This window comes from Engystomops pustulosus, chromosome 2 (genome assembly GCF_040894005.1).
Source record: "Engystomops pustulosus chromosome 2, aEngPut4.maternal, whole genome shotgun sequence".
Lineage (NCBI taxonomy): Eukaryota > Metazoa > Chordata > Amphibia > Anura > Leptodactylidae > Engystomops > Engystomops pustulosus.
Window position 1 is genome coordinate 12,281,925 of NC_092412.1, and position 27,628 is coordinate 12,309,552.

Genomic DNA, 27,628 nt, shown 5'->3' on the forward strand with positions numbered 1-27,628 from the left:
TTCATTTCACATAACTTGGTGTAGTGAAAACTAAAGTTTGGGTGGGGTGCGTCCCTAAGCACACAAAGACTTAGTGCTCGCTAGCACCACCTAGAGGAAGGTATCCAGGTGAACGTCTGGGCATTTTGTTTATGTGAAGACAGCCAATGGTTCTACATTCCTTTGCGTGCTTACATCCAATAGTGTTGAATTTCCAGGGTCAAACCACCCAATAGTATTGCCCGCTTGTGTACTTGCCCACCCCTTGAAGAGTGTGTTATGACTTTCCAGATAAGAGTTTTAGTGCCAAAGAGAATAAAGCAGTCATGAGCTAATTTTCAGAAAGGACAGTGTGTCTTTCCTGGTTTACTCCATGCCAAGCTGGAATACAGACTCTATAATTTGAAAGTCACCTTTACAATGATTAGGGGTTTGAGCCCCGGATAAAAAATCTATAAGAATTGGCGTCCCTTGGGTGGCCATACTTTTATGGACATCTGACCATCGAGGTGACCTCCGCAAGAGTACAAGCGGCCAGTGACCAGAACTGACAATGAGTGTTTGTTGGGGTAAGTATATTTTTTTGTCTGCCCTGAATGTCACTCCTGTCTCACTGGCTGAAAAGGACTGGGTAAGGTCATCTCCTTGTGTGATATTATGTACTTTGCCTTAAATGCCATGTCCATATATAACAGTATGTTCACTAAATTGTGGCAAAGGATCACTTGTAAGGTGATTGACAGAGACTGGACGGTGACTATATATGTTGTAGAAAAAGGTCTGCAGTGCCCTCCTGTGGATTGTTGATGTAGTTCAGAGAGTTTGTGATGGTGTTGAGGTTTTTGTTCATATAAGCGCTGATAGAATCTGGAAGTTTGCAGAGACAAACTCTGGCCAAGTTTACATATACCTTTCCTTCGTGATTGGGATCGGCCTTGTGATGCGGTAAGGAATAGAGACTCGGGGACACTGACAGATATTTTACAGTTGAGCGTTAACTCCTTGATTTCTGAAACATTGTGTGAAGGTCTCTAATTTGTACTTACTGATAGTTAGCGGGGTAGTCTGGAGCTGTATTTACGGAGGATATCTATAGCCCTTGAACAAAATCAGGTATTCCACAGATTCCACAAAATGGGTAGTGAGCAAAGTAAGACTGTAACTGGACACTGCAGACCTAAAAAGGCAACTGACATAGTGTCACTCAGGAAAGGTAAAAAGTGGGTAAAAGGAAGTCATGAGGTATTGTAGTTTTTGGGTATGGTAGATAATCCCCTGAGTGTGCAAAGGTGGGAGACAGCACTTGATGAAAATGGCGGCTGGCTCAAAGACAAAAAGTGGCACACCCAGGCAGAAGGTTGGCTTGATGTGAGTGGAGAGTTAATGACAAAGGGTTGGACAAAAGTGGATTGAGTTGCTTACTGGATACTTAGACCAGTGACTACGGACGGACCAGGACAGAGTGACAGGAATCAAAGAGAGTGCCCATTAAAGAAAGAGATTGTCAATAAGGGACATTTCAAAGTTTCTGATGTGGAAAGAATTTGAGGGAAAAGAAAAAAAAAAAAAGAAAGATGGCATCTTTTGGAATGCAGACCAGCACCCTCTTAGACTCCACCCCCGTATCTGGTTGTTTAGAGAAGATGACACGCCCTACCATTTTTCAGTGGCGGCCATCTTAAGACAGTTATATTCCCTTCAAGTCCCTGAAAGTTATTTGCCTATGACTCTACTCTGTTGGCAGCCATAAAGGCTGGTTGTGGGGTTTTCTTGTAGGATAGCAGCTGAGCATGCTCCAGGCATCCTGGCAGACGTTTTGAAATAAAATGCCGGCTGGTGATATTTCACCGTTTTAGGCATCTGCTAAAGGTCTTGGAGTGTGGGACGTTGTTTGTTTGGGTATTATTAAAACTTATTTGATTCTGACAATTGCAGAAAAATTACTATGAAAAGTGTTGCAATGTGTCTGGTATCTGCTTTCTGGCGTTTAAGGGGTTAACGAGAGGGAGATCTCAGGGGCTGTGCAGCTGCGTTTTGTTTTGTGAAGAACTGACATGTAAGTGGCCTTGACGTCTGAAGTTCTCCAAAATTCTAGGGCTCTGCCTGAGCCGCCTTATCTGTGTGTGAGAAGTGGCCTTGAAGCACACAAAAAAGCGATCTGTGTTAAGTGGGGGTGACAGAGCTGACAATCTAAAAAGACAGTATGATGTGACGTCCTCCTGTGTTTTTTTTTGTTCCTTTTTGATTAAAAAACCAACACAAGTGTACCTGACTTTTGTTGAGTAGTTGGAGTCTGGCCAGAACTTAATAGAAAGCACAGAACACTGGGCTGGAGATGTGGCGGAGGGACTCTGACACATTGACGTACAGATGGAATAGAGTAGTTTCACAGACCACGCCAAAGTGAGACTGAGAGAAAGTTGCCGTCCGCTGACAGCCCGACCCAAGTGGGCGTTACGGGAAGGAGACATTACTGAAGTGACTTCCCACACTCTACAGCCACTACGGGCCCAGTGACAGCAGCCCTAGGAGCCAGCAACTGCTCAGAGCTCAGACTCCAGTGTGCACTCCTGATGCCCCGTCACACTGATAAGGTGCACAGCTCTGAATCCTTCATTCTATCACCAATCTTCCAGGATTCATAGGTGGCTTCAGGTCTGCAGGAGAAGACAGACAATTCTATGCTGAATATACAGTGGTCAGTGGCGCACATGAGGTAGTACACGCAGAACCACTCCCTCCACACAGGTCAGCGCAGGAGGTGCAGTGACGGCACTTAGGGAAGTTCTACAGCTGGTGAAAGGTAAAAGGGCAAACATCTATACTCAAGGTATAGTTCTGGGGTCTAAACACGACTATGAACCCATATGGAAGGTTAGAGATTTCCTCACCTCTGCGGGACCCCCTTTAAGCATGGCACGCTGGTTAAAGAGCTCATGGATGCTCTCTTACTTCCACAAGAGGTGGGGATAGTAAAAGCACACACAATTTGGTAACTCCACAAGCCAAGTATGTGGCTGATGGGATGGCGACGGCAGCTGCACAGATGGAACCCAAAGACTGTCCTGAAGTCTCATCGGTGAGTTCTGAGTTGAAAAGTTTGATGCACAGGTGCTCCAGTCCCTGGTGGCCCGAAAGTCATCAGAAGTGAAGGCAGTGTGGAGGAAAGCTGGAGCCCTAGTTGCCGATGGGACCTGGATGCTGGGAGAGAGGGTGTGCCTGCCCAGAGCCCTGCACCCGACAGTACGTCAAGTAGCCCACGGACACACACACACATCCAAAATGGCCATGCTAGCACTCATAAACCATCAGTGGTTTGCCCGGGCATTACTACCCCTGTCACTAGACTAGTGAAAGCCTTTATAGTCTGTGCCCGCCACAGCCCGGGTAAGGTGGTAAAGACCCCACAGAAGGTGACACCCAAGCCACTGTATCCCTTCCAAAGACTGCAGATGGATTTTATCCAGCTACCAAAAAGTGGTACGTGGGAATACGTGCTTGTGTGCATTGATCTCTTTCCAGGGTGGCCAGAAGCTTCTCCCATGACCAAGGCTACTGCCAGAGCCGCAGCCAAGAAGGTGGCGAGTGAGATTTTTCTGCAGGTTTGGACTTCCAGAGACCATAGAGTCCGGTCACAGAACCCACTTCATTGGACAGGTAAAGACTGAAACCTTGTCCCTTCTGGGTGTACAGGCCCTGCACACCCCTTGCCCTTCCCAAGTTAGTGGTGGAATTGGAAAACTAAGCAGCACTCTTAAGTTAGAGATCCAGGAGGCCATGGAAGTAACAGGGAAACCATGGCGTGAGTGCTTTCCTGCTGCCCACCATTCAGTTAGGACCACCCTCAACAGAAAGATGGGATTGTCCCCATTGAAGTACTGCACCCAGACTAGACCCCTACTTTCTACAGACCCTATAGCTGATGGCAGAAAACCAGGTGGAACATGCCACAACGTTGAGCCAGGCCTCGGAGAGGGTCCGCAAAAGTGTTTCTGATTCCTTTTTCAGATCCAGACAGAGACCTCAGGACGCATAACCTGAAGCCTGGAGACTACGTGGTGATAAAGAGACACCAGAGAGAGAGTCTGGAGCCTCACTATGATGGTCCTTTCCAAGTCCTGCTGACCAGTGCCACGTCTGTGAAGCTAGAGGGAAGTCATCATGCTTCCACGCTTTCTATTGCAAACTTACTTATTCTTCTTGCTAGCTGGTCTCTTCTGACTGACTGTATGCTCAGGGACACCCCAACCATGACTATCACTGTATCTTTAGGGCTGACCAGGATGCCCCCAGGTAGGAGACTTTACCTACGGTTGGTGCAACAAGACAATGACCTTCTTTAACATTGACAGCACAGGTAACCCTGTATTAGCAGTGTCTGATGTGTACTGGATTTGTGGGGATAGGAGAGTCAGGTCAGGCCTAGAGGCTGGGAAGGTGAGTGTACTGTGATAAAGTTTGCGCATTCCTTCCTTGTGATCCCCAGGGATGAGCTTGATCAGACACATAAGTAAAGGTAGAAAATCCCAAAGGATTCTGGAGGTCAAAGAGAAGCACCTAGATGACAATGTTTATATAGATACAGTGGGAGCACCAAGGGGGGTCCCAGATGAGTACAAGGCCCACAATCAGATATGGGCAGGTCTAGAGTTCATTATTCCCCAGATAGCTATGAGCAAAGATGTTGGTTGGGTTAACTGTTTTTATTGTAATCAACAGAGATTTGTGAATTATATCGGAGATGCTTCCCAGAACCGCTTGGCTTTGGATATGATCCTTGCTGAGGAGGGAGGAGTCTGTAAGATGGTGGAAGCCGCTTGTTGCATGTACATTCCGGATGACATCACCTCCTGTGGATCCATTGAAAATATTGAAGGACTGTCCAGGGAACTCAAGAGAAACTCTGGGGTGGACACTTTGTCCTTCACTTTGTAGTTGGGGGATTGGAAGGGTTTCCTTTAAGTGTGGATGATATTGGCGATTGTGATTTTGCTCTTGTCACTTATTGCGTGTTGTGTGGTCCCCCTCATCAAGTCCACCATGTCCCAGATGGCCGTCCAGGCGGTAAGAACCATGACAGGAGAAGGAGGATACCATGTATCCATGTGGAGGATACCATGTATATAGCGAAGGTACCGTACTCTCAATAATGATGTGGTGCTCATAGAATAGGATTCTCGGTCCAAATGTGACAATTAAAGACAGATTCTTTGGCACACACTTGAAGATTTGCTTGAATATTTTTTTTTATTTTGCAACGAAAAGATTTTCACAACATCTTAGCCTTCACCTTTATGTGACTTTACATGACAAATAGAGAAAGTAGATCAAAAAGTAGCACACAACGTTTCGGTCATCACGACCTTTGTCAAGTATGATCTATTCTGTAAACAAAATAATTGTAAATGATTAGAAGGCTAATAAAGTGAATACAAAAATAATAATAATAGATTAAGTATTACAGTATTACTGATAAACTTACTGTAATACTTAATCTATACTATTATTTAGCTACCTGTAGGTATCTAGAGTTTGAGGAGGTCACCCTGGACAAAGTTACAGGCCATGCAAGACTCAAAAGGGGGGAAATGTTAAGGACATCACACTGGTCTTGAATGCCATCTTACATACTGTCAGACATTTTAAAGACTCAGCATTCATTTCACATAACTTTGTGTAGTGAAAACTAAAGTTTGGGTGGGGTTCGTCTCTCAGCATACAAAGACTTAGTGCTCGCTAGCACCACCTAGAGGAAGGTATCCAGGTGAACATCTGGGCATTTTGTTTATGTTAAGACAGCCAATGGTTCTATATTCCTTTGTGTGCTTACATCCAATAGTGTTGAATTTCCAGGGTCAAACCACCCAATAGTATTGCCTGCTTGTGTACTTGCCCGCCCCTTGGAGAGTGTGTTATTATCTTATTTCCAGATAAGAGTTTCAGTGCCAAAGAGAATAAAGCAGTCTTGAGCTAATCTTCAGAAAGGACAGTGCGTCTTTCCTGGTTTACTCCATTCCAAGCTGGAATACAAAGACTCTATAATTTGGAAGTCACCTTTACAATGATTAGGGGTTTGAGCCCCGGATAAAAATCTATAAGACAGGATAAACCATCAAACAGACATTTCATGATCAAAATGGCTGCGTAATGTAATAGCTCTCGCAAATTTATTGATGTCCAATAGTGTGGAAAATAAATCAAAATTACGTTTGAGTAACCCAAACCTTTGGACAACACCGATATCTGTTCTAAAGATAATATGTAGCTGGACAGGTTGTACACCGGTGCCTCCTATATTTTTGTTGTCTCAGAGGATTTTTATGTTTGCGTCCGGCTCTCCTCCGTTTTTTGAGGATTTGCCTTTTTTACTGCTTGCGCCACTGGGGTTCACACCCCTATTTGGTGTTGGAATGTTAGAATTCTGTGATGACCCCACCGATGAATTAAGAAAAGTCCTCCACATCCAAAAAACTCACTTTGCTTTCAGAGCGTTTTTTCTTCTTTGGTTCCTTTTTTTCAAGATTGGTTTCACATTAGTTGGAGCTTTATACGTGCGATTTTGTTTCCAAGTGCAGACTTGGTCTAATGCATAGTCCTGAGTGTCTCTTTTAAATGTAGATTTTTTAGTCTCCATAATGGCATTTTCCAACTTTTAAATGTTGTTTTTTATTTTTTTATCCATCTCTAGAAATTCTGGATGAGTAGTATGAGATTGAACATTTTTTTGTATATCTTTTATTGATGTCCGTATGGATATTAGCTCTTGCTCTTTAATGCCATTAATTTTAGGGAACACTCGGAAAGTAGGGAGTTCCACTTTTCAAGGAAAGTAGGTGAATAAATTGTAGTAGGCAACTTTTTTATCCGGAGGCCTCTTGGGATCATAGTTTTGTCTGTATAAGACTTGATAGTAACCGAGTCCCACCAGATCTTTAGTTCTTTTGTTAACAAATTTTCCAGTTGATTCATGTTAGTTCTTAAGTAAAAAAAAAAGTATATAGATAGGTAGCCCCAGCGCATGCCCCCAGTATATAGATAGGTAGCCCCAGCACATGTCCCCAGTATATAGATAGGTAGCCCCAGCACATGTCCCCAGTATATAGATAGGTAGCCCTAGCACATGTCCCCAGTATATAGATAGGTAGCCCTAGCACATGACCCCAGCATATAGATAGGTAGCCCCAGCGCATGCCCCCAGTATATAGATATACATAGCCCCAGCGCATGCCCCCAGTATATAGATAGGTAGCCCTAGCACATGTCCCCAGTATAGAGATAGGTAGCCCTAGCACATGACCCCAGCATATAGATAGGTAGCCCCAGCGCATGCCCCCAGTATATAGATAGGTAGCCCCAGCACATGTCCCCAGTATATAGATAGGTAGCCCTAGCACATGACCCCAGTATATAGATAGGGAGCCCCAGCACATGTCCCCAGTATATAGATAGGTAGCCCTAGCACATGACCCCAGTATATAGATAGGGAGCCCCAGCACATGTCCCCAGTATATAGATAGGTAGCCCCAGCGCATGCCCCCAGTATATAGATAGGGAACCCCAGCACATGTCCCCAGTATATAGATAGGTAGCCCTAGCACATGACCCCAGTATATAGATAGGGAGCCCCAGCACATGCCCCCAGTATATAGATAGGGAGCCCCAGCACATGCCCCCAGTATATAGATAGGGAGCCCCAGCACATGACCCCAGTATATAGATAGGGAGCCCCAGCAAATGGATACGTAGCTACAGAAAATTTCCCCAGTATATACAGGTAGCCCCAGCACATAGATAGGTAGCCCCAGTAAATGGATACGTAGCCCCAGCACATGCCCCTAGTATATAGATAGGGAGCCCTAGCACATGTCCCCAGTAAATGGATACGTAGCCCTAAAACATGCCCATGTACTGGGGCTACCTACCTGTATAATGTGGATATGTGCTGCGGCTACTTATGTATATACTGGTGACATGTGCTGCGGCTACTTATGTATATACTGGTGACATGTGCTGCGGCTACTTATGTATATACTGGTGACATGTGCTGCGGCTACTTATGTATATACTGGTGACATGTGCTGCGGCTACTTATGTATATACTGGTGACATGTGCTGCGGCTACTTATGTATATACTGGGGACATGTGCTGCGGCTACTTATGTATATACTGGGGACATGTGCTGCGGCTACTTATGTATATACTGGGGACATGTGCTGCGGCTACCTACCTATATACTGGGGTGCGTGTGCTCTAGCTACCTACCTATATACTGGGGTGCGTGTGCTCTAGCTACCTCTATAATGGAGGCGTATACTGGGGACATGTATTGGGACTACCTACCCCTAAACTGGGGACATGTGATAGGGCTACCTATCTCTATATACTGGGGGCATGTGCTGGGGCTACCTATCTCTATATACTGGGGGCATGTGCTGGGGCTACCCATCTCTATATACTGGGGGCATGTGCTGGGGCTACCCATCTCTATATACTGGGGGCATGTGCTGGGGCTACCCATCTCTATATACTGGGGGCATGTGCTGGGGCTACCCATCTCTATATACTGGGGGCATGTGCTGGGGCTACCCATCTCTATATACTGGGGGCATGTGCTGGGGCTACCCATCTCTATATACTGGGGGCATGTGCTGGGGCTACCTATCTCTATATACTGGGGGCATGTGCTGGGGCTACCTATCTCTATATACTGGGGGCATGTGCTGGGGCTACCTATCTCTATATACTGGGGGCATGTGCTGGGGCTACCTATCTCTATACTAGAGGCATGTGCTGGGGCTACCCATCTCTATACTAGAGGCATGTACTGGGGCTACCTATCTATATACTGGGGGCATGTGCTGGGGCTACCTATCTCTATATACTGGGGGCATGTGCTGGGGCTACCTATCTCTATACCAGAGGCATGTGCTGGGGCTCCCTATCTATTTACTGGGGGCATGTGCTGGGGCTACCTATCTCTATACTAGAGGCATGTGCTGGGGCTACCCATCTCTATACTAGAGGCATGTGCTGGGGCTACCTATCTCTATATACTGGGGGCATGTGCTGGGGCTACCTATCTATATGCTGGGGGAAGGTGCTGGGGCTACTTATCTTTATACTGGGGGCATGTGCTGGGGCTACCTATCTCTATACTAGGGGCATGTGCTGGGGCTACCTATCTCTATACTAGGGGCATGTGCTGGGGCTACCTATCTCTATACTGGGGGAAGGTGCTGGGGCTACTTATCTCTATACTGGGGGCATGTGCTGGGGCTACCTATCTCTATACTAGGGGCATGTGCTGGGGCTACCTATCTCTATACTAGGGGCATGTGCTGGGGCTACCTAAGCTTTGTTCTGGTAAAGTATATATGCGAAACCCCTTTAATCCCACTTCTTCTCATATGAAATTTAGTGGGATTAACCCCTTAACGCTCTGCGACGTAGCTCTACGGCGCAGAGGTGGAGGGAATGTATGAAGAGGGCTCACGGGCTGAGTCCTCTTCTTACAAGAGTGGGGGTTGTTGCATATTGCAGCAAACCCATGGTATGATCGTTTGCCGTGGTAGCCTCGGGTCTTCTTTTGACACGAGGCTACATGGCTTCTGCAGATTCGTTACAATGACCCTGTGGCTCATTGTAATGAATGATCTGCAAAAATGCCATATACTGCAATACAGAAGTATTGCAGTATATAATAGGAACGACCGGACTATCTAGGATTAATGTACCCTAGAGGGTCTAAGAAATAGTGAAGAAAAAAAGAAAAAAGAAAAGTTTAAAAAAATAAAAAAAATCACCCCCCTTTCCCTAGAACGGATATAAAACATAATAAACAGTAAAAATCACAGACACATTAGGTATCGGCGCGTCCCGAAATGCCCGACCTATCAAAATATAAAAACGGTTACGGCCAGCTGTGACCTCCGAGGCAGAAAATGGCGCCCAAATGTCCAAAATGCGACTTTTACATCTTTTTACATCACATAAAAAATTTAATTAAAAATGATCAAAATGTCGCACAGACCTCAAAATGGTAGCAATGAAAACGACCGATCATTTCACAAAAAATGACCCCTCACACAGCTCCGTGCGCCAAAGTATGAAAAAGTTATTAGCGTCAGAAGATGGCAAAATTTTTTTTTCTTTTTTGTACACATTCATTTAATTTTTGAAAATGTATTAAAACACAATAAAACCTATATAAATTCCACTATCGTACCGAACCAAAGAATAAAGCTGAAAACTGAGCCCACAAGAACGGGTTTTTTTCAATTTTTCCACATTTGGAATCTTTTTCCAGCTTCGCAGTACTCGGCATATTACTTGTCGCGTTCTGGAAAACTAATTTGTAGATTTCTCTAAGGAGACATGAGATGGGGTGGTTACCACTGGCAGCATGGTAAATCTGCTCTGGCTTCCTTTTATCAGGTAGGTACACCTGATAATTCCCATCTCCACCCTTTTCGATAATCTCATAAACCCTTTGCCAGGAATTTGCACCCCACTGTGGGCACAAAACCTCTTTGAGCCTCGTGAGCCTGCTCTAGGTGTTCTCCGGTGTTATGTGCTCAGTAACACTCTTGTTCCCAGGTGTCCTTTCCTACGTCTAGGAGATGACGTAGGTGTCTGTCATACACTTTTTCAATAGCTTAAAACCTTGTGAGCATTGGAGAACTTCACCTACAGCAACATGTGACTTGTCTGTGCTGCCTCAGCTCTCAGCCCCAACATTTGTGCTCCTCTACAGCTCCTCCCTCCTGCTCCTTCACAGAGCTCACAGCCTGCTGAGCTGACATCAGTGGGGGAGTGTAGATTTGTGCAGGAGCACAAAGGTGGGGGCTGAGAGCCGAGGAGTCTGCAGCATAGACATGTCACGTGTTGTTTTTGAAATGCATCCAAACGAAAGAACAACCCCTGGGACTACACAGAGGAAATCTCACAGTAGATTCCTTTTAGATGAGAAAAAAATTCAAGCACAAAAGACAAAAACTACAGTGATCCAGAACATGTGGAAGGAGGAGCCTGCCCCGGAGGGCTCACAATAGATGAGAGACAGGGAGAGGTGCAGAGTAGAGCAGTTATTGTGTGTTATAGGTCTTCCTAAACCGATGGGTTTTCATGTAGGAATAAATGGTAACATGGCTTCTCTCCCGTGTGAGTTCTCCTAAGTGTTTGAAGATGTGATTTCTTAATAAAACATTTTCCACATTCCACACATGGAAACGGCTTCTCCTCTGTATGAATTTTCACGTTTAACAAGATGTGGTTTACTGTTAAAACATTTCCCACATTCAGTACTCGAAAATAGCTTCTCCCCGGGTTTTTTTTTAATATGTTTTGGCAATTCTGATTTTGAGGTGAAACATTTTCCACATTCTAAACATAAAACTGTCTTCTCTTGTGAGTTCTTTGGTGTTGAACAAAATTTGAATTACCGCTGTTACATTTTCCACTTTCATAACACAAATATGGCTTCTCTCTTGTGTGAATTCTCTGGTGTTGAAAAAGAACTGATTTCTGATTAAAAACATTTTCAGAAATATATGCAAATTTTTCCAGGATAAGGAGAACCACGCCTCTTTTAGCTGCCTTTTGAGGCAGCTCCCTTGACATCAGGCATGACCCACAAGAGTTCTTCTAACTTGATCCGGGATAAAAACCACTTAAGGCCTCTTGTAGGTCATGCCTGATGTCAAGGGAGCTGCCTTACAAGGAGCTAAAAGTGGCGTGGTTCTCCTTATCCCATCCTGGAAAACTTTGCATATTTTCCCAGGATCCCCTAGTGGAGCCTCCTAGTGGAGCTTGTTGAGGCTTGTGGAGACTCAACAAGCCTAAACGGTGGCCTTAATTGGCATCTTTGTAAGGAGAACTCTTTCTTCCTGACCCTAACACATTTTCCACATTCACTACCTTCAAACGGCAGCTCCCTTGTGAATTTTCTGATGTTGAACAAGATTTGATTTCAGGGTAAAACATTTTCCACATTCAGTGCATGAAAATGGCTTCTCCCCTGTGTGACTTCTCTGATGTTGAACAAGATGTGATTTCAGGGTAAAACATTTTCCACATTCAGGACATGAAAATGGCTTCTCCCCTGTGTGACTTCTCTGATGTTGAACAAGATTTGATTTCAGGGTAAAACATTTTCCACATTCAGTGCATGAAAATGGCTTCTCCCCTGTGTGAATTCTTTGATGTTCTACTAAACGTGAGTTCCGGTTAAAACATTTTCCACATTCATTACATAAAAATGGCTTTTCCCCTTTGTGACGTTTTTGATGTATTACAAAATCTGATTTCAGAATAAATTCTCTCTCACATTCAGTGCATGAAAATGGCTTCTCCCCTGTGTGATTTCTCTGATGGTAAACAAGATGTGATTTCAGGGTAAAACATTTTCCACATTCAGTGCATGAAAATGGCTTCTCCCCTGTGTGATTTCTCTGATGGTAAACAAGATGTGATTTCAGGGTAAAACATTTTCCACATTCAGTGCATGAAAATGGCTTCTCCCCTGTGTGAATTCTTTGATGTTCTACTAAATGTGATTTCCGGTTAAAACATTTTCCACATTCAGTACATAAAAATGGCTTCTCCCCTGTGTGAGTTCTCTGATGGTAAAGAAGTTGTGATTTCTGAATAAAACATTTTCCACATTCAGTGCATAAAAATGGCTTTTCTCCTGTGTGACGTCTTTGATGTCTTACAAAATCTGATTTCAGAATAAATTCTCTCTCACATTCAGTACATGAAAATGGCTTCTCCCCTGTGTGAGTTCTCTGATGGTAAACAAGATGTGATTTCAGGGTAAAACATCTTCCACATTCTGTGCATGAAAATGGCTTCTCCCCTGTGTGAATTCTTTGATGTTCTACTAAATTTGATTGCGCAGGAAAACATTTCCCACATTCAGTACATAAATATGGCTTCTCCCCTGTGTGAGTTCTCTGATGGCGTAAAAGAGGAGATTTCTGAAAAAAACATTTTCCACATTCAGTGCATGAATATGGCTTCTCTCCTGTGTGAGTTCGCTGATGTTGTCTTAGTTTTGATGGATTAGGAAAACATTTACCACATTCAGTACATGAATATGGATATTCCCCTGTGTGACTTCTCTGATGGTCAACAAGTTGTGATTTCCAAATAAAACATTTTCCACATTCAGTGCATGAATATGGCTTTTCCCCTGTGTGACTTCTCTGATGGTGAACAAGTTGTGATTTCCGAATAAAACATTTTCCACATTCAGTACATGAAAATGGCTTTTCCCCTGTGTGAAGTTTTTGATGTCTTGCAAAATCTGCTTTCTGAATAAATTCTTTCCCACATTCAGTACATGAAAATGGCTTCTTCCTTATGTGAAATTTCTGATGCTGAGCAAGATTTGATTTCAGGGTAAAACATTTTCCACATTCAGTACATAAAAATGGCTTCTCCCCTGTGTGAATTCTCTGATGTGTAACAAGATGCGCTTTCAGGGTAAAACACTTCCCACATTCAGTGCATGAATATGGCTTCTCTCCTGTGTGAGTTCTCTGATGTTGTCTTATTTTTGATAGATTAGTAAAACATTTCCCACATTCAGTGCATGAATATGACTTTGTTGCTTTGTGACTTTTCGCATATTGATCAAGGCTTGATTTCTCACATTGTGACTTTCCCTCTCGGTGACTTTGAAGATGAATGAGAAGATTTGATTTCTTAGCAAAACGTTTCTCACATTTGGGACATGAAAACTTCCTCTTATCTCCATGATTTCCCTCCTCTGTGGAAAGATGTGACTGATTATCTTCTACTTCACCACAAGGAGATGAGGGGGGACGTCCATGGGAACCTCTTGTACTTTCACCTCCTGGAAAATATAACCAAGAAATCAGTATTGGAGGTTTCCTTTCCCCAGTTACGATCAGTGAAGCGACAGTAACATACAGTCTCCTATGGACAGATGACTATTGATGAATATAAACTGCGGAAATGTAAAACATTGACATATAATTTCAATAAAATTCAACTACCAAAGAAATAATCAAATCATTAGAATTCGGATTCTTCTACTTCTAAGACATAAGAAGGGGCATCAAACCCATTTTCACCAGGGCCACATGAATATATTGTTAAAGGAAACCTACCACCACGGATCTACCTATTAAGGTAGGTCCGGTGGTAGGTGCCTCTAACATATGTAAGGTAGCCCTTTTTGAGGCTAAATCTTTAGTCCCCTTTATTTTTTTTAAACTTTAATTGCCATAATATGCTAATTTACCAAAGAGGCTACTGGGGCGTGGTGTAGTTACTCCACGTCCTAATAGCCTCTTTGATCCTCCTACCGAGATATCTTCAGCACACAGCTACGAGGAGCTCTGTGTTCTGCACATGCGCAGTAGCCCCGGCTTCGGTGCCAAGACCGTGCAGCCGCCGGCCTGCGTTCTGCTCAAAACTCCAGCTTCAAGAACGAGGGTGGGCAGCTCCTAGTAGCTGTGCGCGGAAGATATCTGGGTAGGAGGAACAAAGAGCTGACTGGGGCACCCAGTAAGTTAACAGAATAACATAATTTAAAAAGGAAAAATGCTGCTGCTTGAACCATCAGTCGCCATCTTTTTAAAAAAAATTACATTGATCTTTGGATTGTTCTACAATAAAGAAAACTCAATATACGACCCCGCTAGTGGAGACAACCCCCATCCCATCCTCCAAACCCTTCCCCAAGCCCCGGTACCGGTCCGCAGTAGCAATATGAATATCTAGAATGGCTCTTACCTAGAAGATCCAAGACCCCAGACCAAAATCAGGACAAGTGTAAGCAGGACCACAGCATATGGGCCATATCAGTAGAAGCTTCCACACACTTTGGGCAGGTATCATCAGGTCGGATTCCTATATCATGCAAGAATTTGGGCGTACGATAAACTCGCTGTAGGATAGATATTTGGGAAAGCCTGCCAGACTCGCTGATGGACATGGTCGGGATCGCCTCCAATATGCCATCCCATTACTCGTCTATGATGGCCCCTGAGTCTCTTTCCCATTTCTGCTTAACCCATAGGGGGTAGCTGTCCAAAAATGTATCCAGTGAAGGTAGATACAACAAAAAATATCCAGGTATATGGGTCGCGTTAGCTATGCACCTAATAAGTGGGTCCGTTTTGGTATCTAGTGGAGTCAGTCATTTTTGTCCCTCAGATGCATGGCACATTTGCAGGTACCTGTAAAAGCCCCTGTGTGGCAGCGTTAGCTCCTCCTGCAGCCACTAGATTTTATGTCTCCCCTGTCACTCAGTTGTGACAGCCTAACCAAGCTTACCGGGTTCCAGTACGCACTATCCTCCATCTTTGAAGATTCCTCAAGGGCTGCATTGTTCCATAGATTGGTATATTCTGTGAATCCCTCAAAGCTGCTTCACTTTACCTCACAGGGTGTGAATCGTGAAGTTTCATCGTAGGGAGCCAGTTAGAGTCCCTGCGAAAGCCCCCGATCCAAGGTCGATAGTAGCCTCATGGTACCTAAATAATAACTTACCATTCCCACGGATACACCTACCATCGTGTCTGCACCCCACCCACATAGCTGTTGGAGCTGTGCAGCTAAGTAATAAAGCCAAGGATTGGGGAGGGCTAGTTCCCCTTCCGTATAAGAACGTTGCAAAGTTTCCAACTTAAAGTAAGGGTGTTTCTGACCCCACAATAAGTGTGTAAAGAGAGCATTAATCCTATGAAATCTATTGGGTGGCAACAATGTCGGGGCATAAAGTAACTGGCGCATCACCACCATCTTGACAAGGTTGAGGCAGCCTATTACAGTCAGTGGAAGCTTATACCAAGCTGCTATCTTACTTCTAATTCTAGTTAACTGAGGCCTCAATTAAGCTCTTCAAAACCCCCCACACAGAGAGACCTCTATCCCCAAGTATTTAAATCTGGAGACCACTGGTATGGGGGCCACCGACTCTTGTAAGGCACTGTCCAATCTAAACCCCACAACATCAGGAGATAACCTTATGGCTTCTGCCAATGGCTCAATAGCGATGGAAAACAACAAAGGGGGCGATAGGGGCAGCCCTGTAGGGTACCCCTAGTGAGGGTCCACTTGCCCATATTCTCGCCCGGAGGAAAGAGTATAGAACCTTCACCCAGGAGATGACATCCAGGCCAAAGCCCATCACCTGCATGACCTTCCAGAGATAGGGCCACTTAAGGCTATCAAATGCCTTGGTAGCATCAAGTGCCAAGAACGCCCCCTGACCGGTATTATCAGCAGGAATCTGCAAACTAAGATGTAATCTCTAGATATTAATGGAAGTTGATTTCAAGGAAATAAAACCTGTCTGGTCTGAATAAATAATAGAGGAAATGGCACACACCAAGTGATTGGACAGAGCCTTCACAAGTATCTTAACATCAGTGGATAATAGAGAAATAGGCCTATATGACTCTGGCAATACCACTATTATGGCTTTATGCATTGCATTGGCCCAAAAACTTGGGTAATGGGATTCCCCAAAATTGCTCATATGGCTCCATTGGCAGCCCATCTACCCTGGGGCCCTGTCATTAGCCATTGCCTCTTCCAGTGTCAGAGGGCCATCTGCATTTCCCTGTCCTCTGCTGATAATTTAGGTAGGGAGAGTCGGAATAAGAATCTACCGCACTGTGGCCTGCATGCAGGTAGTACCAAATGCATAGCTTCATCTAAAGCACAAGAGTTGAACTTAGTAACACTCACATACTTCACATAATTCACATAAAGTGAATGTGACAGCAGTGAAGCCTGGAGCTTGGTATCTATCTGGTGTTTGCCAGATAAAAGACAGAAAGAAGACACAGGTTGGGTTAATAAAGAGACTTGACATTTCATGTAGTTAGCGACTGTGATAGGCCAGCCTAAAGAGATGGCTTTTAAGAGCACGTTTGAAACTTTGGAGGTTGGGTATTAATCTGATAGTCCGCGGAAGCCATTCCAGAGAATTGGTGCAGCTCGGGAAAAGTGCTGGAGACGTGCGTGAGAGGTTTGAATTAAAGGGAACCTACCACCACGAATCTACCTATAAAGGTAGATCGGGTGGTAGGTGGATGTATGGGACGTGAGGATAGCCCTTTTAAGAGCTAATCCTCACGTCCCCGCTAGCGTAGCATAAACTTTATTGCCCTAATATGTAAATTTTATTAAGCGGCTACTGGGGCGTGGAGTAGCCGGACACGAGGCTACATGGCACGGCTACTCCACGCCCCAGTAGCCGCTTTCCCCCGCCTACCCTGTGATCTTCGGCGCGCAGCTGCCAGGAGCTGCGCGCCGAAGATCACAGGGTAGGCGGGGGAAAGCGGCTACTGGGGCGTGGAGTAGCCGTGCCATGTAGCCTCGTGTCCGGCTACTCCACGCCCCAGTAGCCGCTTTCCCCCGCCTACCCTGTGATCTTCGGCGCGCAGCTCCTGGCAGCTGCGCGCCCTCGTCCGAGAAGCCAGAGTTCTGCGAATGCGCAGTAACTTCGGCCTTGTTCCCGAGATCGCGCATCCTTGGGCTCCGAGCGCAGGCCCGAGGATGCGCGATCTCGGGAACGAGGCCGGAGTTACTGCGCATGTGCAGAACTCCGGCTTCTCGGACGAGCTCCTGGCAGCTGCGCGCCGAAGATCACAGGGTAGGCGGGGGAAAGCGGCTACTGGGGCGTGGAGTAGCCGCGCCGTGTAGCCTCGTGTCCGGCTACTCCCCGCCCCAGTAGCCGCTTAATAAAATTTACATATTAGAGCAATAAAGTTTATGCTACGCTAGCGGGGACGCGAGGATTAGCTCTTAAAAGGGCTATCCTCACGTCCCATACATCCACCTACCACCCGATCTACCTTTATAGGTAGATTCGTGGTGGTAGGTGCCCTTTAAGTTAGAGGTTAACCTACTATTAGTGGCAGATTGAAGAGCACGGGTTGGGATGAGAGAAGAGAGGTAGAAAGCTGTGACATTATGCAGAGCTTATTTAAAAAGAGGTATCTGTGTAGCATTTGGTCTGAAAGACAAGCCTGGCTGCTGTATTAAATATAGATTGGAGAGGAGAGAGCTTAGCGAGTGGAAAACTGATTAGTAGGGAGTTACAGTAGTCTAGTCGAGAGTGAATCAGAGCAACAATCAGCATTTTAGAGCTTTCAATTGTAAGAAATGGGAGGATTCCCGAGATGTTTGTGAGATGCATGCGGAAAGAGATTGAATATGCGGTGCAAAGGAGAGGCAGGAGTCCAGCACAACCCCAAGACATGCAGAAATATATAGCTGGGTATCATCAGCATAAAGATAATACTGGAAACCAAATCTGATGATGGTTTGTCAAGAGGAGCCCTGAGGAACCCTGATGGTGAAGGGAAGATAAGAAGAGGGAGACCTAGAAAAAAATACACTGAATGTGCAGTCAGAGAGCTGGGAAGAAAACCAAGAGAGTGCAGCATCCTTAGGACAAAATGGAGCGAAGTCTCCTGAGGAGGAGCTGGTGGTCCACAGCATGAAACGCTGCTGAGAGATCCAGAAGAATGAGGAGAGAAAAGTCACCTTTGGATTTAGCAGTGAGAAGATCATTGGAGACTTTAGAAAGAGCAGTTTCAGTAGAGTGCATAGTAGGAAAATCAGATTGTAGGGGGTCGAGGAGGGTATTAGCTGAGAGATAGCGTCTTAGTAGGTTTCTTTAGTAATGGGAAAACAACAGCATGCTTGAATGACACCAGAAGAGAGGTTGAAGTTTTTAGTGAGGTGAGAAGTGACTGCAGTAGGGAGGGATTGTACAAGATCTGAGAGGATGCAGGTAGTTGGGAGAGCAAAGGAAAGGAGCAGGGTGAGGTACCGAATGGAATGGTAAAAATGGAGTTAGTGGAATGGGAAATTATTTCCAAACAAAAAAGAACATGTGAGTCATACAAGTGCAAAGTGTGCCGTACAACAATGGGTTCCAATAAAGTGCGGCACAGGCCCTTATAACCACAAACAAATTTGAAACAAAAAACAGCACAAAGCACCCAACCACGCCCTTGCACCATATTCCCACCACAGGACCGCCTCTAATGGTGTGCTCAGGGAGAGTCAAGCCTCTTGTCCCAGATGGCATGGAACCTCCTTATCCTTCTTTGTATGAGTAAATAACCACTTTTGAGTGGGAGGGTGTTATTCACTTCTTTCATCGAGTCATGGTGAGAGGGGGGTGTGCAGCCATCCAAAATCTGACTACTGTCTTCCTAGCATAGTACATAGTATCAGTAATGAAAGCACGTTCTGTAGTGGATTGGAAAAATTTCACAATCTACCAGACGGAGACAGAGCTTAAGATCATCGGAGACAGCCACTCTCATTTTGTTAAAACAGAAATTTACAAACCGGTTCCAGAAACCTCTAACCAAAGGTCATGACCATATTAAAAAAGAGGGTTCCTGAGGTGTCAGAGCATTTAGGACTGAGGTTTGGAAACCCAGGGCGAAATTTACTAACTCTACTAGTAGTTAGAGTTTTTATGCCTGGGACATTCTGTCTCCTAGGTTAGGGAAGGCCAACTTAGGCGAAGAAAGGGCAAAATCCCACTTCTCATCCATCAGGTGACCAATGTCCCACTCCCACCGTACCCTTGCCAGGTGCAGGTGTTCATTTTATATAAGTTGATAGTAACTCACTGCAGGTGCATGACGAGAACAGGAAAAGAGTTTTCTACCAACTGGTCACCCGGAAACTGTGTGTTTATAGCATGGCGGAGTTGAAGATATAACAGGTGGAAGGAATTTGGCAAGTGATATGAATCTTTTATAATTGCTGGAATGAGCAGAGGACCCCATCTGTACTCGCCCATAAGGGGAGTGTACTTGTCAAACTCAGTAGCGTAGTAGTGAGAGCGAACTCTCACCCACAACAAAAGAAGTTGGTGTAGCATGGGGGATGCCCCTCTGGTCCTTCCATCCCCCATGCAGCGCCAATTTCTTTTGTTGTGAAGAAGTGTCATGGTATGTGGTTTTTAAAGGTGGAACATTTAAGGGAAGTGGGGCTACTGGGCTGCGAATTAATATAATTGAAATTGAGAAGACCCAACCCCCCTCCTCCCTAGCGCGAAACAGCAAGCTGGTGGCTACCCTCGACCTCCCTCCTCCCAAAACAAACAGGGCTATGCAACTATAAAGCTTCTGAGAGAATTGGAAGCAGGACATACAGGATTTTAGGTAGGAGAACCATTATGACTAAGTTAACAGAGGCAGGAAGGGATAGGAAAAGGTTCGACCATGCCCCCGTGCACTGACAAGGGCCAGTTCGGGAATACATTCAGCCAGTAGTAGTCCACGATAGTACATGTAACCCGTACTCTTAGATATGGGATCTCTAACGTCACACAAAGAGGTTGAGCAGTAGCTACACCCGTGAGGACTAAGTGGTCAATAAGGAGTAGATGCGACTAAGACCAATTAACCATAAGCATGAGTGGGTGCCAAACTCCATAATTACCTCCAGCACTGCGCTCCGAGAGAGGCCCAGAGTCTTTTAAATAAAGTAAGGTGTCTTCAGCCTATAGGCAAATCGTCTTCACTTCCCCACCCATTTTCAACCTTCTAACACCAGACGACCCCAAAAGTTTCATGGCTAATGGCTCTACAGCGATAGCATATAAGAGGGCGTGGCTGTTCCTCTAAGCCAGCAAAAGTTTCCTAGCGGGGAATCCATTTATCAGAACAGAGGCCACGAGGGAGTGATACAGCAGTCATACCCAGGCCACAAACTTCCTAAGGAAGCCAAACCGTTCAAACACTAGCGGTACAAGCGGTAGATTTACCTGGAATGAAACCATTCTGGTAGGGGCCAAGACTTTAGCTAAATTTTTTATAGTTACCTGAAGAAGGGAGATAGGCCTATAAGAATCGCAATATGTGGAATCCTCCCCAGGATTGGGGATGGCTACAATACGTGCCTCAGTCAGAGTCTGGCAGTGTACCCAACTCAATCGCCGCTCTATACAGTTTGCACAATAGAGGGGGGTGGGGCACAAGCTCAGTATGTTGTTTATAGAATTCAGGTGGTAGGCCGTAGGTGGCGGCAGATTTGCCTCGGCAATTTCCAGCTCATTGATAGGGAGCCAACTGGTTTCAGGGGTAAGGGAAAGAAAGGAAGCAGAGCTAAGGTAGTCAGCAGTCTCCTGACTAGTCACTGCGTATGTAAACGGAATACAGGGATGCATAAAAGTCTCCAAATGCAACCGCAACTCTATTAGGGTCACTTAGCAGAATCGCCCTGGTCACGAACCTCAGTAACCACAGTAGGGGCAGAGTCTACCTTAGCCTGTCAAGAGAGTAGTGTCCCGTAGTGTCCCACAGCGGTTCCCATGTTCAAAGTAGTTCTGTTTGGAAAAAAAGAACAGTGATTGTTTAATTTTACCCTTCATAATGGTAGAATAGAGGTGCTGTGCATAACACCATGCCCGGAGAGTAACACAGCGAGTTCTGCCGCTGTCTCAGGGGAAGCTAGCCCTTTTTTAAGATCGTGCATGGCCTAGGACAGTGATGGTTAACCTATGACACGCGTAGCCATTTTCACTGACACACGGCTGCCTGAGTGTTAAGTTTCATCCTACATGACCAGGTGCAGTAGCCGGGAGGCTGAGAGATTGTACTGAGCTTCCAGCACTCCCCCCTCCTCCTCCCCCGGGCCGGCGCCTCCCCATGTGTGAGCTGTGCCTAGTGTCTCCAGTCAGCACAGGTATCAGCATGGGGCAGGAGAGGTGACCCGGCCATACACCCAGGAGGCTCCTCTGTAGCTCCTGATAGTTGTGGTGGGGGGAGGATGGCAGCACAGTCAGAGGTCACATCACTGCTGCCTGGTGTGATGTCCCAGCAGCTGCCACCTCTACACTGACCATCTCCACAGCAGGGGCCAGGGAGGACAACCACTCTCATCATATAGTAAGTAAGGTCAGTGCACTGTATGATAGAAGACAGTCATCAGGGCTTGTGCGTCAGTTTTGTGATGTACAAGCCCTGAAATAATCGCAACGCCAGACATTGCGATTTTTTTGCTCCTCACACCTTCTCCATGCCAAGACGGCATGAGGGAGATGCAGACAGCGGTGCCTGCACCCTCGCTATAACCTGTGAACTTTCATGACTGAAAGTTTGCAGGTTACTAAGCAATTCCACACCTGTCTGATTGTAACCGATCTATTACATTGTGCGATTTGCACATAGTTTTAGATGATTGGGAAAATCCCCATATACTGCCATACTGTAGAATGGCAGCACATGGTAGGATCAATCAGACAACCTACGGTTAAAGTACCCTAGAAGTTAAATAGTATACATATTTTTTTATTTAAACTATAAATATCACAAAATTATGTTTTTTTGTCAAGGTGACACACCACCCGAGTTATGCTCGTTTTTTTGGCGAATTTTGACACACCAAGCTCAAAAGGTTGCCCATCACTGGCCTAGGACAGTGAACAAAAGTCTTAACGGCATCCCAGTGGTCCAGAACATGATCCTCTGGGGAGTAGGAAATTAAGATTGAAGACAACTGCTTGGAGTAGTATGCAGGAGGGCGGAGGATAGTAAGCCAAAATGGGTTGAGCCTCCAGGGGGAGCGGGGATGATTTGTCCCCCAACGCAGTGTTACAATGGGGCACATTTACTTACCTGTCTGAGTCGAGATCCCCAAGGTGCGTTCCCCGACGATCCTGCACTGTGCCGCGAACCACGGAGATCGTGCACCTGATATCCTGCATGTGTCGCTTCCCCGCTCAGGTCCACCAGAGTTGCTTGGCTTGCGACACAAATTTGAATGTTAAATCGCATAGTTAGTCCGAATCCATTGGATCGTCTGACGGCCCGTCCCCTGATTTGTGTCGCGTGAAAGCCCGCGCAATTGCGACGCAATCCCCTGCGCGATCCCCGAAAACGTCGGAAAACCTGATTGGAAATGCAGCCCCGGGACCTTAGTAAATAAGCCACAATGGGGCATGGTCTGATATGGAATGGGAGAGATAAGAGGCCTCACTAATCAAGGGAAGGGTCAGATAATCAGCACATATCTATGCGGAACATGGAATTATAAGAAACGGAGAAGCAGGAGAAGGCTCTAGCATCAGGGTGTAAACGGTGCCAGGCATCTTCCAGCCCCGGGCTCTTAGCAAGGGCACGGAACGCAGCTGGAGAGAATGGAGCCTCTGATCACCCGCCCATTTCCTTTCCAATGACCTGTCCCAGATAGTATTAAAGTCGCCCACCCACACTACAGGGACTCCTGTGTGCAGTAACAGAAAGATCAATAATAGGGCGAAGGAGGTCGCACCTGAAAGGATGGGGGGGCATAGACACTAGCCAATATTAGGGGGCTCCAAAACAAAAAAAACAAAAAACACCCAACATATCTGCTGTCAGAACCGATGGATGCCACCAGGACACACTTCTGTGCACAAAAACAAATACTCCCCTCGCATGAGAGGAAAAAACAGTGATAGGCCCAGGCAGTCCAAGCTTTCTTGAGCCAGTGTAGCCGGTCCCCTTCCATGGGGAATCTCCTGTAGGAACGATACAGACATTACATCTCCGCAGGTGATTTTCCTGCTCTTCCATATCCTGATATAGCCTTTCCAGTTGAGCAGTCGCCTACTGCAAGGTATTCGCCACTGGGATTTGGTGGTCTTCCAGGTCCCCCACTCGACGTTCAACATTGGTAACTCGCTCCATGGTACCTTGGGCATATTGCCTAATCAGAGCAATGGCCACCTTAACCTCGTCAAATCTTGTGGTAAGGGCTGTTTGGCACTGCTCAATTGCAAGAAGGACTTTTAGTGTTTCTAAATTAGGTGCCGAGGGTTTTTTTTTTGAGCCTTTTGAAGTGCTCCAGCTTCTCTACTTTATGGCCAGGCACCATGAGCAGCAGTTAAGAACCAGGTAGTAAAATAGCAGTCCAACAAGATAGCAACATGTATGGGGGTCCACTCTGGAGCAGTCCACACAATTTAGAAATACAGCATCAAAGTGACAGAAAACCAACGATACAAGGCAGGAAGGAGAGTAGGGCCCGGCCCAGGTGATCTGGGGGTACCCAGAGCTGCAGTTTTACAACAGGTATTGGGGGGTAGCTGCGGGTGTGTAATGCAGTATAGTCCTCGGAGAGAGTGCAGCAGAGAGGGTTGCCACCAGTGGGCCGGCACTCACCGGGGTCACCTGGTAGTCTGTCACAGGTGACAGGGAGTTTGAGGATCGACTGTGGTTAGCGGGGGTGACAGGAGCAGGGGGGTATCTGGCTCTTCCAGAACCGTTATGCAGGACATACAGTGGGCCTCAGTAAGCAGCCCTAAAGAGATGGGGGTTAGGAAAGGGGCTAGTCACCTTACCAGGCTTTCTGGGGAGGCCTCCAGGTGCTGGCCCGGTTGCTGGTGATCTCCTGGTCCTGGCTGGTTTCAGGTGGATGAGAGCAGATTGCACTCTGGCCTAGAAGAGTAGCTCGCCAGTGGGGGGCTGTAAATCGGGGCCTTGGCTTCCATGCCTGACCAGGCATTGGTGGAATCTAGAGCCAGCGGAGGGTAGGATGGGGCCCATCTGGTTGGGAGCCAATCTGGATCGCTCCAGTGTTTCTATGGAAAGGCCCAAGTCAGTCTGGCAGCTTTGGGGAGTCTGGAGAAAGCCCTGATCTCTGGTGGTCTGACGACCTGGAAATGAGGCATCTGCAGTGGGGAGTGTAGTACTCGGGTACACGAGGGTCTCTCCATTATTGTTGATATCTGCTCTAGGGTCTCCAGTATCTACTCTGAATGCAGTATTTGGTTGGAGGGTTGGTATTTATTGTTTATTCTGTGGTACTTATCATTTCTAGGTGGCATTTTGTGCTGTACTGTGGTTGTTGGTGAATTTCGGGTGCCGGTTACTAATGCAACCTCTTAAAGCTGAGCAGTGTATGGCCATCTGCAGTATATGGCCCTCTGACCGATAAAGGTTGCTGACTGCTGGACCAAATCCATTGATCAGAAATAAAAGAGATATGTAAAAGCCATTTAAAATTTTTCACAAAATCTCTAGTCGGTAGATTTTATCATGACTTTGACCATTCATTTAAATAACTATTTTTAACAAATATAAGAAATTTTGGTGGTGTTCTCTGTATCCAATAACATTCCTCCAAACCTTATCAAAACACAACATCTGGGTATCGAATGATCTGACTGACTGGAGGAGGAAACCAGAGACAGATGAGCCGGTGTCTATGTCATCTCCATCTCCTCCCCTGGATGTGACCTCTCCCTGCAATGTATAAGGGAAGAATAACCCACAAGATACATGAAAGGCTCTTACCCTCCTCTGTCACTGATGAGGGGATTTCCTCTCCGCTCCTCCTTCCACCACAACTTTCCTGGAAAGATCCAACATGAAGGACCTGAGAAAACAAGGAAATGTATCCAGACATTATCTTATATCCAAGTGATGGACAGAAACCTCCAGAACCAGGAACTAAGGGGAATAATCTCCTGATCCCATAGATCAGAGGTCACATTAACACCTATATAAGCCTTAGGCGTATTAAACCTTCAGGGGCAATGCTGATGGTCACAGGAGGTCAGGCTGGGCTATGTATAGAAATACACACAGACAGCTTCTAATGTATATGAAGTGCAGCAGAAACCAGACATTTTGACCACTGTAGAAGTCATGGATGAGGGAGAAGATTATCACCAAGAGTCTGATTCGTCTTTACTTAGTGGCACCTCAGTTGCCATGTACATATATAATACATACTGGCCTCTAAGAGCCATAGCTTTAGATTTTTAGCAGCTAGAATCTCCTCAAACCACAAAAATATTCATGTGAAGGGGGCCCAACAGTTAATATCTTTGGTTTTTTGGCCAATCCAAAGTTAAAGCCCCTGGAATATTCACTCTCCCTCCACGCTCCTAGCCGGTCGGTAGCAGGGAGGAAAAGCCGGGGCTGCAGAGAGGGAGGAGCTCACAGATAATATAAATACTGTCATGGGCACCCGCTAGATCCATATCACGGATCGCGGGTGCACCCGTGCCCCTCTTCGCTGCGCCGGCCCCGCTCCCGTGGAGTTACCTCTCCTGGTTCCCACTCCCGTCCAGACTAGGGCGCGCGCGCGGCAATACTTCTGGATTTAAAGGGCCAGCGCTGGCCACTTCCTGTTCTGCATTTAATCCGGTGGCTCCCATCATTCCCTGCCGGATCATTGTGTGTACTCCATTGTGAAAGCTCCCTGCGATATTCCTGCGTTCCTGTGTATTCCTGCGTTACCAGAGTCCATCCGTGTTGCTGTTTTACCCTCCATGTTGCTACGTTCCTGTGTGCCTGTCCTCCCTGCCTGGACCTCTCGTTGCTGACCCAGATTTGGACTTGACCTTGCATCTCTGCCGCCTGCCCTGACCTTCTGCCTGGACCTGACCAGCGGTATCTTCGGAAGGAGCTCTCCATCCCGTTTGTGTGCACAAGAACTTACTGTACCTCCAGAAAGCCCAGCACCTGAATCCCAGGTAAGCCCGGTGGTCATTGTTCTTCTCCCGCTCCGACCTGCTAATTCATTTTCATATGGCTGACAAGAATGTCAAGGCTGATGCCCTGTCCCGTGCTTCAGATGTTGTTGGAGAAGAACCAGCTCCTCTACACATAATTTCTCCTGACCAGCTTGTTGTTGCGGCGATTCTTCGTCAGCTACCTCCTAGCAATATATATATGTTAGACCTGCTCTCCGGAAGAGGATTCTGTCTTGGGGACATTCTTCTTGTGTGGTTGGGCACCCTGGGGTGCAACGCTCCGTGGCCCTCATCTACCGCTACTACTGGTGGTTCTTCCATGTAGATTGGAAGGGGTTCGGGTCTGAGGAGAGACCCTGGGAGCCTGAAGAGGATATTTTTGATCGGACTCTCCTTCAGAGGTTTCTTAGGACCAAGACGAAGAGGGGGAGGACGAAGGGGGGGGGGGAGTACTGTCATGGACACCCCCTCTACTCCACTAATAATACTACTCTGTGTCACGGGCACCCCCGCGATCCATATCGCGGATTGTGGGTGCGCCCGTGCTCCTCTCCACGGCGCCGGCCCCGCTCCCGTTGTCTTACCTCTCCTGTACCCGCTCCCGTCCAGACTGGGCCCCGTTCCCAGGGCACACGGGACATTAATTCTAGATTTAAAGGGTTCTAGCTCCCCTGTGATATTCCTGCGTTCTTGAGTATTCCTGTGTTACCACAGTCCCTCCGTGTTGCTGTGTTCCTGTGTCCCGTGTGCCTGTCCTACCATTCCCATCTGTCTGGACCTCCCGTTGCTGACCCCGGATTTGGACTTGACCTTGCATCTCTGCCGCCTGCCCTGACCTTCTGCCTGAACCTGACCATGAGACTGTCTCCTGTTAAGGTACCTCGACCTCTCCTGCCACCGGGGGCTAATCGCACCTATGGAACCCTGCCGCAGCAAGTCCAACCCGCTTTGCGGCGGGCTCTGGTGAAGACCAGGTGCCACTTAGACTCCGGTCCCAGGTGTCAGCAAGTACCACCTCCTGCGGTGGCCCAGAGGATCCAATATTCCTGAATCCTGGCACTCAGAGATACTAAAAGGAGGATTTATACTCTGCCAGAACCTCTGCCCTAGACCCTCCACCCCACTGCTGCTGGAGAAGGTAAGTAGCTTCATTACATCCATCTATAGAG

General features: G+C 46.4%; 3 protein-coding genes across 3 annotated transcripts in view; all 3 read right to left on the reverse strand.

Moving 5' to 3' along the window:
• The window catches only part of LOC140119760 (uncharacterized), a 215,424-nt gene that overhangs the window by 121,557 nt on the left and 66,239 nt on the right, over positions 1-27,628 (reverse strand). The window lies entirely within an intron of this gene.
• Positions 1-27,628, reverse strand: part of LOC140119900 (gastrula zinc finger protein XlCGF66.1-like) — a 53,292-nt gene that overhangs the window by 24,522 nt on the left and 1,142 nt on the right. The gene's annotated exons all lie outside the window — the stretch shown is intronic.
• LOC140119761 (uncharacterized) lies at positions 8,952-26,257 on the reverse strand. The gene is made up of 2 exons (XM_072139112.1): positions 26,224-26,257; positions 8,952-13,838 (listed from the first exon to the last, which is right to left on the reverse strand). Exons 1-2 carry the CDS (start codon positions 26,255-26,257, stop codon positions 11,899-11,901), a joined length of 1,974 nt encoding a protein of 657 aa, XP_071995213.1. The 3' UTR covers positions 8,952-11,898.

Coding starts and splice junctions, on each gene's coding strand:
- LOC140119761 (XM_072139112.1), bottom strand. CDS start 26,257: ATGGAGGGTAAAACAGCAACACGGATGGACTCTG. Junction 13,839..26,223: donor AGCAACACGGATGGACTCTG/GTAACGCAGGAA, acceptor TATATTTTCCAG/GAGGTGAAAGTACAAGAGGT.